The 15,650-nt window shown below is 37.5% G+C and overlaps 1 protein-coding gene across 19 annotated transcripts in view; it reads right to left on the bottom strand.

Moving 5' to 3' along the window:
• Positions 1 to 15,650, bottom strand: part of WDPCP (WD repeat containing planar cell polarity effector) — a 516,387-nt gene that overhangs the window by 273,389 nt on the left and 227,348 nt on the right. For all 19 annotated transcript variants that reach the window (XR_015136725.1, XR_015136727.1, XR_015136726.1 and 16 more), the window contains 3 exons: positions 14,407 to 14,491; positions 1,301 to 1,348; positions 414 to 458 (listed from right to left, as the gene is read on the bottom strand). Coding sequence is in view for 16 of the 19 variants with exons in the window: in XM_086326365.1 (XP_086182491.1) it covers positions 414 to 458; positions 1,301 to 1,348; positions 14,407 to 14,491 (178 nt within the window). In the remaining 3 variants the exon portion in view is untranslated. The remainder of the gene's footprint in view (positions 1 to 413; positions 459 to 1,300; positions 1,349 to 14,406; positions 14,492 to 15,650) is intronic.

Raw genomic sequence — 15,650 nt, 5'->3', positions numbered from 1 at the left:
CTTACAATGGTTAAAACAAAATAATAATTTAGGTATAATATGGATCATAAAATGTTAACAGAACCATGGTACACTTAGTTTAAGTATATTAAATGAGATAAATGCAGTTCATTAATAAATACATAAGCATATATCTTATGCATAAGCATATATCATAAGCTTATGCTGTTTACATAAGCACATATCTCACCAAAAGTTGAGAGAGATTTCAATGGTCTAAATCAGAAATGTCTAATAGTATAATTCTTACTCATATGTTTATGCACCTAAACAATAGAAATTTATAAGAAATATGGAAGGGATAACATTTCCTATTTGTACAGACAGCTTAAAATATGTTTTAAGACACAATCTTCAGGGATATTAAAATTCCAGTTTTATAATAATTCCAAAAAAATATAAAGTAAACTTACATTCTGCCAGCCTCTGCTTTTCTTCTAAGTTACCATGATCTGTTGCTGATTTTGCAGCAGATGAGAGGTTAGAAAAAAAGATTAAAAAGTGGAAATTATTTTTATTATACTTAATTTTATATGTGCATATGCACATTACTGAGATTAATAAATTACGCAAAACTTTTTAAAAGGCAGTTGGAAAATGCCATAATTTGGATGTTTTCATTTCATGGAAGATTTCCTAAATTTGAAGTGAAAAGGCTTACACAACACAACGGGTGGGCCAATATCCTGAGGTTGCAATCTCATCAGATAGGGAAGGGAACTGCAACTGAGCCCAGAACAGAAGCTACTTCAGTCTGTCATCAGAACCATGAAGTCAGCCTATTAACTACCAAGCTAAGCACAGGGGATGCCCACAGAGACCGAACAGGAAGGAACTCTAGCTGGGAAGACCTCTTGGCCCATCAAGAAACTTCTGGGATTAACAGGATTAATCAGATAAAGAAAATTGATCATTCACTCAGAAATGCCTATTCCAGATATCAGGTGAGGACCCGGGAGCCCAGCATCAGTAGGATCCATGCATTAACAATGCCCTCTACTGGGACAGTGATAAAAAAATGAGAACATACTGTCCAGTTATCCGTTTAATCAGAAGTAAAATGAAAATTTTCATGTTCTGCTACTTTATTCAATACTAGTTTTGAATTTATTCTGCTACTAGTTCAATACTGCTTTATTTATATAAAACATATTAACTTTAGCATTTTTCTAAAGAATTGGAGTAAACATTCTTGAAATTCTAGAATTTAAAGTGCATAAAAACAGAGTTTTTAAGTCAGTATTTTATAATTTAGAATAGTAAGTTTATAAAAATTAGTTTAATAGAACAGATACTTTACCTGATGGCTCTTTCTTGTCATAATACTGGTAGATCCCAATGTCTCTATCTATAGAAAGGAAGAAATAACATTAGATTATAGTAAAAAGTTATGGAGAATGAGAAGCCAACCCATACTATAAGGCAGGGTTGGAGGTGGATAAGGAGGAGGACAGAAACAACCTGTATGTTACTGGAAATAAAATACTTTGAAATTGTCCAGACATGGGTTCGTCTCTTCTAGGGATATGAACGAAATGCAAGTTTATCAGTCCACTTAGAAGAGAAATATACAACACTAGAATGGCATGAGGAAAGGAAGGGTAAAGAAGTGATATCAAGGATGACCAACTTTTTTCTCTCAAGCTTCCTCTGATATTTTTCACAGGGCACTACCAAAAGGAACTACCACTAAACAATACCAAATGAAAGTGGCTAGAAGAATTCTGAGCTGTGTTGTTTTTTTTTTTTTCTCTGACTTAACTTGAATCCAGAAGAGTATTTGGGGGAATCTGCAGAAAAGGAAGGGTTAAAGGAAGGTATGGATAAATTATCTGAAGCTTGTTTAGACTCAAAAACCCTTCAGAACCCATTCAAGTTCGGATGCTCTGCTGGGGTTACAAAAGCAAAGATAGGTTTCCTAGATGCTGAGAGAGATTTAACCATGGAATCTGTCCTTGTAGTTGATTTACAGGAGAATAAAATAACTGTCCATTTTCTTCCTATCTGTGAACTCTGAAATACTTCTTTCTTTGAGGTAACATTTGCTTCCTTCCGTGCAAAATAATTCAAGTTACTAACAAAAGGATACAGCTATTTCTAAAGTGGAAGCAGTACAGGCTGCCCCCTAGTGACTGACTGCTCTGAACTTTCTCAAACTGAAGGATAAAACTTCCCCCCAAAAGCTATAATTAACTTCTCCAATATAGTTTTTTCAAAATAGTCAATCGTGTATACTTATTGAAGTTCCATTTTTTTCATTATGTCACTAATTGAGACATATAATTTAAAGAGTTCAGTTTATTTCTGTTTGTTATATTGACAGTATCTAATAAGAAGTGCCAGGGAAAGGTCATGAGTCAGGCTCCTAAGATACTAATATTTTATTTCTTGACCTAGGTGAGGATTTTATGGGTATGTTCACTTTTTGATAGTTCAAAACATATCTTTGTAATCTTTACACTTTTCAATATACATATAATACTTTAATAAAGTGAGTGAAAATCACTCAGTTGTGTTCAACTCTTTGTGACCCCATGGACTATACAGTACATGGAATTCTCCAGGCCAGAATACTGGAGTGGGTAGCCTTTTCATTCTTCAAGGGATCTTCTCAACCCAGGGATTAAACCCAGGTCTCCCCTACTCCAGGAGTATTCTTTTACCAGCTGAGCCACCAGGGAAGCCCAAGAATGTTGGAGTAGGTAGCGTATCCCTTCTCCAGGGGATCTTCCCAAACCAGAAATAATAAAAAGATTCTTAAAAAAGAAATCTAAGAACCATATGCATTACTGTACACAGGCAATATCCTCCAATATTCCATCATTTCATGCATCCATATATTACAACTCTAGAATAGAACTATGAAAATAACAAGTGGCCGTGAATTCTGTGCACGAGTCTGAACTACTGCATTTAGACCAGAGTATGGCTCTTAAAATTGGAGAGGGAAATAGCAACCCACTCCAGTATTCTTGCCTGGAGAACCCCAAGGATGGAGGAGCTTGGTGGGCTGCCATCTGTGGGGTTGTACAGAGTTAGACACGACTGATGAGACTTAGCATGGCTCTTAAAAGCAGGACAAGATGCGGATACGGACAGTGAGTCTGACATGGTATGTCAGAGCCCTCGCAGGGTGAGAGGGACATTCATAGGAGCAATGGCCTTGTGTTGGCTGTCAGAGGCTGAATAAAGCATGGGGGACATCCACATACACGGGGAGCCCAACAAAGGGTATCAGAACCTACAGAGATATCCATGCAGGGAAGAGAGTTGCCAAAGAGATAGAAGACTGTCTGCATACAGGGTGATTTTAAAAAAATAAAGATACGGAAGCCCCAGCTCTCCCACTGTGTGAGAAGTACAAATATAAAAAAGAGAGAACATTAGAATGAACCCTGTGGTGATAGATTAGAATTTAAGGTACTGGTGTGAACTCACGGTTTTCAATATACAGAGGTACAGTTATGAATGTGGATGCAAGTAAGTGTGTATGCATACATACATACATACCCTAAGCTCTGGCCTCTGACAGTGCCTGGAAGCAACGATACTCCAAGAGCAATGAGTGTACCTGAAGCATACCTTGGCTTCTAGAAACCATTCTCCTCTAAAAGGAACCAAGCTCCTTAGAGAACTGGCTAATTCTAGCACTGAGGAAGGGAAGGTATCAATATAATAACAGTCTGATAGATCAGATCTGTTGTGCCAGAAAGAATAGAAATGCCCAAGTATTGATAGGGATGTGGCACAATGATAAGTCAGCTTGCAAGGTGTCCCACTGACCACTCAGGGACAACTTAAACATCAGAATAAATAATGGTACTAAAGGATTAAAATCATTGAATAAAATGGTACCTGAGCCCATAGGGACAAATTAAGTTAAAAATATATTTAGGGACTTCCCTGGCAGTCCAGTGGTTAACACTCTGTGCTTCCAGTACAAGGGGAACAGTTTCAACCCCTGCTCAGGGAACTAAGAGCCCACACGGCAAAAAAAATAAAAGATCATCACAGATCACTCATGTTTTTAAAAAATACATACACCTATTAAAAATATATTTAAAGTTTAATGAAGAATAAGATATCCACATATTTTCAAGGTAACACCTTGCAAAATATTAATTCTAAAGGAGAAAGTAACTTTGCAGTGGAGCAGCCTAGCAGACACCACCTTAACCAAGTGATCATGAACACCATCAGTAAAGACATGGATTGAAATTGTGCACTGCATGTTAGGATGCATTGAGAATACAGCATTATTCTTCTGTATACTTCCCACCAAACAAGCATAATCTGAACCTACTTATGAGGAAACTTCAAATGTATCTAAATTTAGGGATATACTACAAAGTAAGTGGTATAAAATCTTCCTAAGTGTTGAAGTCACAGAAGTTAAAAAATAAATTTTTATTGTCTCGTACACAGGGTTATTGTTACCATCTTTCTAAATTCCATATATACGCGTTATTATACTGTATTGGTGTTTTTCCTTCTGGCTTACTTCACTCTGTATAATAGGCTCCAGTTTCATCCACCTCATTAGAAGTGATTCAAATGTTTTCTTTTTAATGGCTGAGTAATACTCCATTGTGTATATGTACCATAGCTTTCTTATCCATTCATCTGCTGATGGACATCTAGGTGTATAGAACAGTCTTATGGACTCTATGGGAGAGGGAGAGGGTGGGAAGACTTGGGAGAATGGCATTGAAACATGTAAAATATCATGTATGAAACGAGATGCCAGTCCAGGTTCGATGCACGATACTGGATGCTTGGGACTAGTGCACTGGGACGACCCAGAGGGATGGTATGGGGAGGGAGGAGGGAGGAGGGAGGAGGGTTCAGGATGGGGAACACATGTATACCTGTGGGGGATTCATTTTGATATTTGGCAAAACTAATACAATTATGTAAAGTTTAAAAATAAAATAAAATTTTAAAAAAAAAGGAAAAAAATAATAATAAAAAAATAATAAATAAATAAATTTTTAAAAATTAAAAAGCTGAAGGATTTCTTCCAGAATTAGAGACTAAAGAGACATGATAACTAAATGTAACATAATTCTGAACAACAACCATTTGCTATAAAAAGGATAGTTGGGGCTTCCCTGGTGACTCAATGGTGAAGAATCTGCCTACCAATGCAGGAGACATGGGTTTTATTCCTGATCCAGGAACCAACATGTCATTGAGCGACTAAGCCCATGTGCCACAACTACTGAGCCTGTGTTCTAGAGCCTGGAGCCACAACTGCTAAGCCCACGTGCCACAACTACTGAAGCCCATGTGCCCTAGAGTCTGTGCTCTGCAACGAAAGAAGCCACAACAATGAGAAGCTGCACAGTGCAGCTATACAACAGCCCTCTCTTGTCACAACTAGAGAAAGGCCGCAAGGCAATGAAGATCCTGCACAGCCAAAAAATAAATTAATTTTTTAAAAAAGGACAATGGTGAAACTCTTTGCGTGTTAGATGGTAGTACTATTATTACCATTAATTTCTTGATTCTGATGGTTATATATGTGACACTGGACTACACCTTTTCTTTAGGAAACACACACGAAAGTATTTGGGAGTGGTGAGGCATCAGGTTAGTAACTTACTCTCAAATGGTTCAAGAAAAAAAATTCTCTATACTAGCAACTTTCCAATAAAACTTTGTGATTATTTCAGATTATTTAGAATAACATTTATCAAAAAGGTAATGAATAACAAATGTTGGTGAGGGATGTGGAGAACAGGGGACACTTCAGCACTGCTGGTGGAAATGTAAATCGGTGCATTCACTATGGAAAACAGTATGCAGGATTCTCAAAAATTTTAAAGTAGAACTATCATGTGATCCTGCAACTTCCCCTCTGGGTATTTATCCAAGGAACATAAAAACACTAATTCAAAAAGATATAGGTACCATTATATCATGACCATTGCAGCATTATCTACAATAGTCAAGATCTAGGTACCCATCAATGAATGAATGGATAAAGAAGATGCGGTATATATTCAGAATGGAATTAAGCCATCAAAAGAATGAAATCCTACCATTTGTGACAACTTGAATGGACCTTGAGGGCATTATGCTAAGTTAAACAAGTCAGAGAGAGACAAATGCCGTAGAACTCCACTTACATGCAGAATCTTAAAAAAATAAAATAAATAAACCACAAGCTCACAGACACAGGGAACAGATTGGTTGCCAAAGTCAGGAGGGTGAAGGGGAGGGTAGATGAAATGGATGAAGGGGATCAAAGGCACAAACTTCAGTTATAAAATAAACAAGTCATGGGGATATCATGTACAGCATGGTGACTCCAGTTAATAACGATGTATTGCATATTTGAAAATTGCCAAGAGATAAATATTAAAAGTCTTTATCACAGGAAAAACTATGTATGGTGGTGGATATTAACCAGACTTACCAAATCATTATGCTGTATGCTGGAAACTAACTTAATGTTATAACTCAATTATACCTCAATTCAAAAACTACTTTAAATGTTAAACATAATGAGAATATGTAAGAGGGTCACGAACTTAGTCTCAAAGGCAGTGAAGGCTTCTCTAGGTGACTTAGTAAAGCTGAGCCCTAAAGAGGTAGGATTGCACATGGGTTCAGAAAGAATGTTCCCGGGAAGGAGAACAGAGAAGCCCTGCTGAAGACCCAGGTGGGGCAGATCTTACTGCCTCCTGGGACCTGTGTGCACCACTGTCTCTGGTCATAGCGTTCATTTCCTTTTTTTCTATCATTCTTATGCCGATGTCAATATAATTTGGCTTCTTGATTACAGAAGTAATGTGTTCACTGTATAAAATCTAGAAAAGAAAAAGTTTAATTTCCTGTATTTCCTGAAATACTGTGTTTTTCATAACACTGTGTTTTTCTCTTGAGTTTTTTCTGAATGCATTTGTTGCTGTTGTTCAGTGGCTCAGTGTCCGACTCTTTCCAACCCCATGAACTGCAGCATGCCAGGCTTCCCTGTCCTTCTCTTATCTCCTGGAGTTTTCTGAATGTGTGTATTTATTACTAAATAAAAGTTATGCCAAAGAATTGATGCTTTCAAATTGTTGTGCTGGAGGACTCTTGAGAGTCCCTTGGACAGCAATGAGATCAAACCAGTCAATCCTAAAGGAAATCAGTCCTGAATATTCATTTGAAAGACCGATGCTGAAGCTGAAGCTCCAATACTTTGGCCACCTGATGTGAAGAGCCAACTCAATGGAAAATACCCTGGGAAATGGGAAAGACTGAGTGCAGCAGAAGGGGGTGACAGAAGATGAGTGGTTGGATGGCATCACCGACTCAATGGACATGAATTTGAGCAAACTCCTGGAGACAGTGAAGGACAGAGAAGCCTGGCATGCTGAAGTCCATTGGGTTGCAAAGAGTTGAACAGCACTTAGCAACTGAATAACAATAACAATTCCTGAAGACACAGCAATATTAAAATTAAGCCAATTGATAACCCTACAGAGGTCTCTAAGTGTCCAAGTGAAAGGAAGAATTGCACTTTAAATCATTTTAAATCAAAAATTAGAAATGATTAAGCTTACTGAGGAATGTGAGAGACCCATAAGCTTACTGACTGCAATGTGGGAGACCCAGGTTCAATCCCTGGGTTGGGAGGATCCCCTGGAGAAGAGCATGGCAAACTACTCCAGTTTTCTGGCCTGGAGAATTCCATGGACATAGGAGTCTGGTGTGCTACAGTCCATGGGGTCAGTTGGACATGACTAACATATACACTGAAGAATGCATGTTCAAAGTCAAGAGAGGCTGAGAGCTAGGCCTCCTGAGTCAAACAGATCAGTTGTGACTGTTCAGGAAAGGTTCTTAAAGGAAAAAGTGTTTCTCCACTGAACATACAAATGATAAGAAACAACTTTATTGGTGATAATGGAGAAAGAGTTGGCGACCTGGACAGATCAGCCACAACATTCCATAAGCCAAAGCCTAATGCAAAACAAGGTCCTAACTCTTCAATTTTATGAAGACTAAAAGAGGTAAAGAAGCTGCAGAAGAAATGTCTAAAGCTAACAGAGGTTGGTTTACAATGTTTAAGGAAAGAAACCATATTCTGAACATAAAAATACAAGGGGAAGTAACAAGTGTAGATGTAGAACCTGCATCAAGTGATCTAGAAGATCTAGCTAAAACAATTAATGAAGTGCTTGTGCTCAGATGCTCAGTTGGGTCCAACTCATTTACAGCCCCATGGACTGTAGCCTGCCAGGCTCCTTCATCCATGGAATTTCCCAGGCAAGAATACTGGGGTCAACTGCTATTTCCTCCTCCAAGGGATCTTCCTAGTGCAGGGATCGAAGCTGCATCTCCTGCATTTCCTGCATTGGCAGGGGGATTCTTTATCACTGAGCCACCTGGTAAGTCCCAATTAATGAAGGTGGCTACAATAAACAACAAATTTTCAATGTAGATAAAAGACCTTCTATTGAAAGCAGATGCCATCTAGAAATTACATAGTTAGAGAGGAAAAGTCAATGACTGTTTTCAAAGTTTTGAAGGACAGGTTGACTCTCTTGTTAGGGGCTAATGCAGCTGGTGACTTCAAGTAGAAGCCAGTGCACAACCAATCCTAGGGCCCTTAAGATTCTGCTAAATCTACTCTGCCTGTGCTCTATAAATGGGACCGCAAAGCCTGGATGACAGCACTTCTGTTGACAACATGGCTTACTGAATAATTTAAGCCTATCATTGCGACCTACAGCTCAGAAACCAAGATTGCTTTCAAAATATTACTGTGCATTGACAATTCATCTGGTCACTCAAGAACACTGACAGAAGATGTACAATTAATGTTGTTTTTATGATTGCTAGAACAACACTCATTCTGTAGTCCAAGGATCAAGGAGTAATTTTGACATTCAAGTCTTATGGTTTACAAAAAACAATTCTTAAGGCTATAGCTGCTAGATCTGGGCAAATCCAACTGAAAACCTTCTGGAATTCCCTGGTGGCCCAACAGTTAGACTCATCACTTTCACTGCTGGGGCCTGGTTTCAATCTCTGGTCCAGGAAATAAGATCCTGTAAGCCATGTGGCATGGCAAAAAAAAAAAAAAAGGAAAGAAAGAAAGAAACCTTTCTGGAATGGATTCATCATTCTAGTTGTTCAGTTGTAAAGCTATGTCCAACTTTGCAACTCCATTTGGGGTGCCATTAAGAATATTCATATTTCATGGGAAGAGGTAAAAATATCAACATTAACACGGGTTTGGAAAAAGTTGATTCCAACCCTCATGGACAACATTGAAGAGGTCAAGACTTCAGTGGAGGTAGTAACAAGGTGAAAATAGCAAGAGAACTAGAATTAGAACTGGAGTCTGAAGATGAGACTGAATTTCACTGCAATCTCATGAGAATACTTTAACACTTAAGGAGATGCTTCTTATGTATGATTAAAGAAAGTGGTTTCTTGAGATGAAATAAGCCTAGTATGGATGCTATGAAGATTACTGAAATGACAACAAGGGATTTAGAATATTATGTAAACTTAGTTTATAAAACAGCAGCAGGATTCGAGAGGACTGACTGCAGTTTTGAAAGTTTTACTTCAGTTAAAAATGCTAACAAACAACATTGCATGCTACAGAGAAGTCATTTGTGAAAAGTCCATCGATGTGGTGAACTTCACTGTCATCTTATTTTAAGAAATTACCATAGGCTCTCTAACTTTCAGCAACCAAAACTTATCAACATTGAGGCAGGGACCTTCACCAGCTAAAAGATTAAGACTTGCTTAAAGTTCCTATGATGTTCAGCATTTTTAGCAATAAAATACTTTTTAATTAAGGTATATACAGTGTTTTTAAAGACATAATGTTACTGCACATTAAATAGATGCTTATTGTTGTTATTGTTGTTCTGCTGCTAAGTCATATCCAACTCTTTGCAACCCCATAGACTGCAGCACGCCAGACTTCCTTGGCCTTCACTATCTCTAAGAGTTTGCTCCAACTCGTGTCCATTGAGTTGATGATGCTATCTAACCACCCTGTCCTCTGCCACCCTCTTTTCCTTTTATCTTCAACTTTTCCCAGCATCAGGGTCTTTTTCAATGAGTCAGTTCTTCACATCAGGTGGCCAAAGTACTAGAGCTAGCTTCAGCATCAATCCTTCCAATGAGTATTCAGGGTTGATTTCTTATAGGATTGACTGCTTTGATCTCTGCACTGTCTAAGGGACTCTCAAGAGTCTTCTCCAACACCACAGTTCAAAAGCAACAAGTCTTCAGCACTCAGCCTTCTTTCTGATCCAACTCTCACATCCATACATGACTACTGGAAAACCATAGCTTTGACCACACGGATCTTTGTCAGCAAAGGGATGTCTCTGCTTTTTAATATGCTATCTAGGTTTGTCATAACTTTTCTTCCAAAGAGCAATAACCTTTTAATTTCATGGCTGTGGTCACCATTTCCAGTGATTCTGGAGCCCAAGAAAACAAAATCTGTCACTGTTTCCATTGTTTCCCCATCTACTTGCCATGAAGTGACAGGACATGATGCCACGATCTTAGTTTTTTGAATGTTGAGTTTTGTTTGTTTGTTTTTAATTCTTTTTTTAACTTTACAATATTGTATTGGTTTTGCATGAATCTGCCACAGGTATACACGTGTTCCCCATCCTGAACCCTCCTTCCTCCTCCCTCCCTGTACCATCCCTCTGAGTTTTAAGGCAGCTTTTTTACTCTCCTCTTTCATCTTCATCAAGAGGATCTTTAAGCTTTCTGCCATTAGGTTGGTGTCATCTACATATCTGAGGTTATTGATATTTCTCCCGGCAATCTTGATTTCAGCTTGAGCTTCATTCAGCCTGGCATTTGCATGATGTGTTCTACACAGAAGTTAAATAAGCAAGGTGACAACATACAGCCTTGACATAGCTCTGAAGTTTTTGCTGTATTTTTCTGATTGGAACTTACCCTCTGTCTCATTTTGCCTAAGTCTCTGTGTTTACGTCTATGTATTAAGTAAATCAGTTATCTCTCCCAGTCTTGAAGGAATGGCCTTCATAAGAAATGTCCTGTGACGTCTCTGGCAGTCCAGTGGCTGACTCCACACCTCCACTGCAGTTCAGTTCAGTTCAGTCGCTCAGTCGTGTCCGACTCTTTGCGACCCCATCAATCACAGCACGCCAGGCCTCCCTGTCCATCACCAACTCCCGGAGTTCACTCAGACTCACGTCCATCGAGTCAGTGATGCCATCCAGCCATCTCATCCTCTGTCATCTCCTTCTCCTCCTGCCCCCAATCCCTCCCAGCATCAGAGTCTTTTACAACGAGTCAACTCTTCGCATCCGGTGGCCAAAGTACTGGAGTTTCAGCTTCAGCATCATTCCTTCCAAAGAAATCCCAGGGCTGATCTCCTTCAGAATGGACTGGTTGGATCTCCTTGCAGTCCAAGAGGGCAAGAGTTAACCACTGGTTGGGGAACTCTATCCTGCATGCTGTAGTCCTGCATGCAGACATTTTTTCTTGTCTTCAGCCAGTATCTCAGTTCCCAGGGAGTGTCCCAGTTGGTTCCTGAGTCTCTGGCAGATGCTTTAAGATGAGTAACTGGGTCCCCTTTACCTACAGTCCATATGTTTCTCAATCTTGTGTTTTGTGTTAGTTTTCAGATCAACTGAGTTTTCATGCACACCCTTCAGGAGTGGGTTTTCTGTTCCCTGCAGTTTTATAATTTTCCTGGATATATTTCCCATTGGTTTTCAAAGTCAGGTATTTAGGGGCTTGTCTCTCCTGCGTAGGATCTAGGGGTTGGGATGGCTGACGTGGAACCTGAATCCCTCACAACTGAGAGGGAAGATCGTACCTTTGATATCTCTTCCAGTTGTGGATTGCGGTGGCTGGGCTGTGGTTTTTCCCCTTGGCAATACTGTTTGTCTCTCCTACCCATCTCAGTGCTGTCCTTTTACCTTTTGTTGTGGAGGCTCTATTCATCCATGTTCCATATGTACTTAATTAAATTTTGTTGTGCCTATGGGAAGAGGTGAGTTCAGGCTCTTCCTATGCTAGTATCTTGAACCCTCTCCCAAGAACACTACCTTTAAACTTGCTGTGTGCCCTTTACTATTTCACTTCCACTCCCTTCCTTGTCAGAGCTATACTGTGTTTATAATCTAGTGTTCTTTATAGTTCTTCCACATATACTTGTCTCCTGAAACAATACATTATTTAATTTAGCCACTGTTTTTAAACTTTAAGTGCAAACATACTGTATGTATGCTGCAGCTTACTTTTTAAACTTTTTCCCTATAACATATTCCTGACATTCATCTACGTTGTTGCATACAGTTTCAATTCATTCACTTTCTCTGTTGCATAAATATATTTATCCATTCTCCTGCGGATTGAAATTTGGATGGTTTCTAGTTAAGGATGAATACTATTAAGAATTTTTTTGTACATGTTTCCTGGTGCACTCAAGTTATCAAGGCTTTCACTATGGTATATATCTAGGAGTTGAATTACTGGTCAGTAGGCAAAATACTTCGCCTACTGTATGAAACTCCAGTACTTTAGCCACCTGATGTGAAGTGCCAACTCATTAGGAGAGACCCTGATGCTGAGAAAGATTGAAGGCAGGAGGAGAAGGGGACGACAGAGGACGAGACGGTTGGATGGCATCACTGTCTCAATGGACGTGAGTTTGAGCAAGCTCTGAGAGATGGTGAAGGACAGGGAAGCCTGGTAAGCTGCAGTCTGTGGGGTCGCAGCGTCAGACATGACTGAGCAACTGAACAACAACAGCAAGGCAAAATACATCTTCAACTAAAGTAGGTAATGCCAAATTATTTCCTAAAATGGTTGGACCAACTCAATTTTCATCAGCAGTGAAATAAGTTTCTTCCCGTTTTTTTTTTTTCCCCCAATTTCTTTTACCCATTTGAATTTAAAAAAATTTTCTGCTACATATTTTTACTTTCCAAAAGATTAATATAATTTTCAACTGTTCCCTGAAACATCTATATTTCATTTCTTGCTGTTCGTATTTCAAAGTGAGTCACTAGAAAGCTGATTAAAAGCTCAATATACACGAATAGGGCTTGCTAACAGTGGGTTTCACTGACCACTCAGGGACCTGGGTGTTTCACTGGAAGACCACGTTAAATATCAATGTAAATAGGCCTTCCCTCTGGGGCCAAGCAGTCTCTCCAGAGAGGACTCCCTCAGCTTCTTCCTTCTATGACATTCTGATATTAAAATTAATTTGATTATAAAGGAATTAAGAACATTCCTGTGTAGGCTTTCACTTCAGTTTTCCCTGTTTTCAGTTCAGCACCTCTCCCCTATCTTTTTCCACTGCAGCTAGTTTTGAACTTCCCAAAATCAAGTATTTCCAGTGTCTCACTACCTCTTACATAGATTTTCAAGTCTCTTTCTGATCACCTCATGCCACAGTCTCATCCTTTTGCATTATCTGACTCCTCAAATTTCTGTACCTCTCAAGACTTTTGAAACCCAAGTTTGCTGTCAGTGGAATTTTCTGTAGACATCTAATATTCAGATTTTTGAGCTTTGGTAACTTCTCTATGCCTTCCAAAAACAACTCAACAGCAATTGTCTCCTTTCCTAGTCGCTTAGTCCTTGTGAGTTTACACCTATATTAAAGTAATTCATTTACTCTCATTTTAGAAGAATCTTGGGAGGAAGCAAGTGTGTGTTAAGTCCACTTTAACTGTAATTCTTTCCTTACATATTTTAAGCACATTAAATGTAATGAAACTATAATGACATCATCTGTAGTTGTATATTTGTTATAAATAAACAATGCTTTGCAAGGTAAACCGTTTTCTTAGAAATGATGCTGAAGACATTTAAATACATATGTCCTCCTAATACAAGAGTTGCTTTAGATTTTCAAAAGGAAAAGATTTTTTAAAACGTGTTTCCTAATGATATACACTTCATCCTCAAATACTAATAAACATTGTTAAAACAGATTTATATTACTCCCTTCCCAAAAAAATGTGAACTGTAAAAAACAAGGATACAATTGTACATATGAGCTATATGTTTGAAATACTCCTTTTATATCATATAGAAATGCATTTACCATTTGCAAGCCTGTAAATATTTATGAATATAAACATATTATTATCAACAATTTCAGGGGAAAAAGCTGGAAAATCTTAGATATATCTTAAGAGGAAATAGATATTAGATGGATAAAATTAATGTTTTAAACAGAAAATGTAACTCAAGTTGAAAAAATAAGTTAATCAGAGTCAACGAAAAGAACTTCCTCTCCACCAGCCGATTCTTCATTAAGCATAAAGAAAATCATGCAGTTTCACTGGAGAATCTAGGCTCTAACCTTTGCTATTAGGTATTTATATTGTTGTAACTTATATTTGAAAAATATTGAAATTAATCCAGTTTATTTACCGCCAATGTGTAAGGTATTCTTCAAAGACCACAGGTGCAGTTCAGTCAAGCAGAATGACATCTGATGGCAGAAGGAATCTCTATCCTGTTTAAAAAATAATTAAGAAGAGGTGTCAATTAATTATCTTCTATTGCCAATAAAATAAAGATTGCTTAGAAATAATAAAAAGAATAATTTTTCGCTACTGATATTTGAGATACGGTTCATTTGAATAAACACAATTTAATATATCCTTAGTTAACCACCCAGAAATAAATGAAAAAAAAAGTCACTTTTCCTAGATTTAGTACGTCATCACATTGAGAAACATAGTAAGAAGAATATATATATATTTAGGTTTCCAATAATATATGATTTTTAAAACTGAGTATATTTAGAGTTATTTAGTATTTAAAGATTTTTCAGGAAAAGAAATATCTGCTAGGTAGTTATTAAGTACAAAAACATTTTGTGGTGCATTTTTAATATAAAAAGCAAATATTTGTGATCTTTCACATGCAAACAGACTAATTAAAATGGAATTCCCAAGATGAATGGTATATAGTTACTATTATAGGAAACATATTTACTTAGAAGTAAATTGTGTGAAACCACATTAGCATTCAAATTAATTTGTTCATCTGCATGTCATGATAGATCCAGATATTCTATACTACATTCATTTTTTTAAAAAGATAGCAAAATTTTACATCTTATATTTCCTCCCAGTTCTAACAGCAGGGCATAGTGATGGATATCATTTATACTTTTAAAAAAATTAATTAGAACTTCATTAATTTGGACTAATTGGAGGAAGGCCAATCTGAAAAAAGAAAAACGAAAAGTAACATTTTATAAATATTTAAAAGGAATTTAAGTAACTTTCAAATGTTTGCTTGGAAATACATGTATTATAGTACATGTAAATTTTCCTGTATATTAGAAATACATAAACTATTGACATTTTCTTTATACAGATCATAAAAAGAACTGTTATTTCCAACAAACTTCTGAATATTTTATGACATCTAATATATGAAAATAATAGCTTGAAAAATATTTTATGACATTTATTATATGGAGAAAAAAGCTCTCAGCTTCTTTAACATTCATTTCAGTTCAGTTCAGTCGCTCAGTAGTGTCCGACTCTTTGCGACCCCACGAATCGCAGCACACCAGGCCTCCCTGTCCATCACCAACTCCCATTAGGAGTGACTAAAAATATTTCCCATACTATTTATGAATGATAATCCAAAATAATTTT

This window comes from Bos grunniens, chromosome 11 (genome assembly GCF_055505025.1).
Source record: "Bos grunniens cultivar Pamir isolate PY7600 chromosome 11, Bosgru_T2T1.0, whole genome shotgun sequence".
In the NCBI taxonomy this organism is placed as follows: domain Eukaryota; kingdom Metazoa; phylum Chordata; class Mammalia; order Artiodactyla; family Bovidae; genus Bos; species Bos grunniens.
Note: the sequence above shows the minus strand (reverse complement) of the source record. Positions and strands in the feature narration are given on the sequence as shown.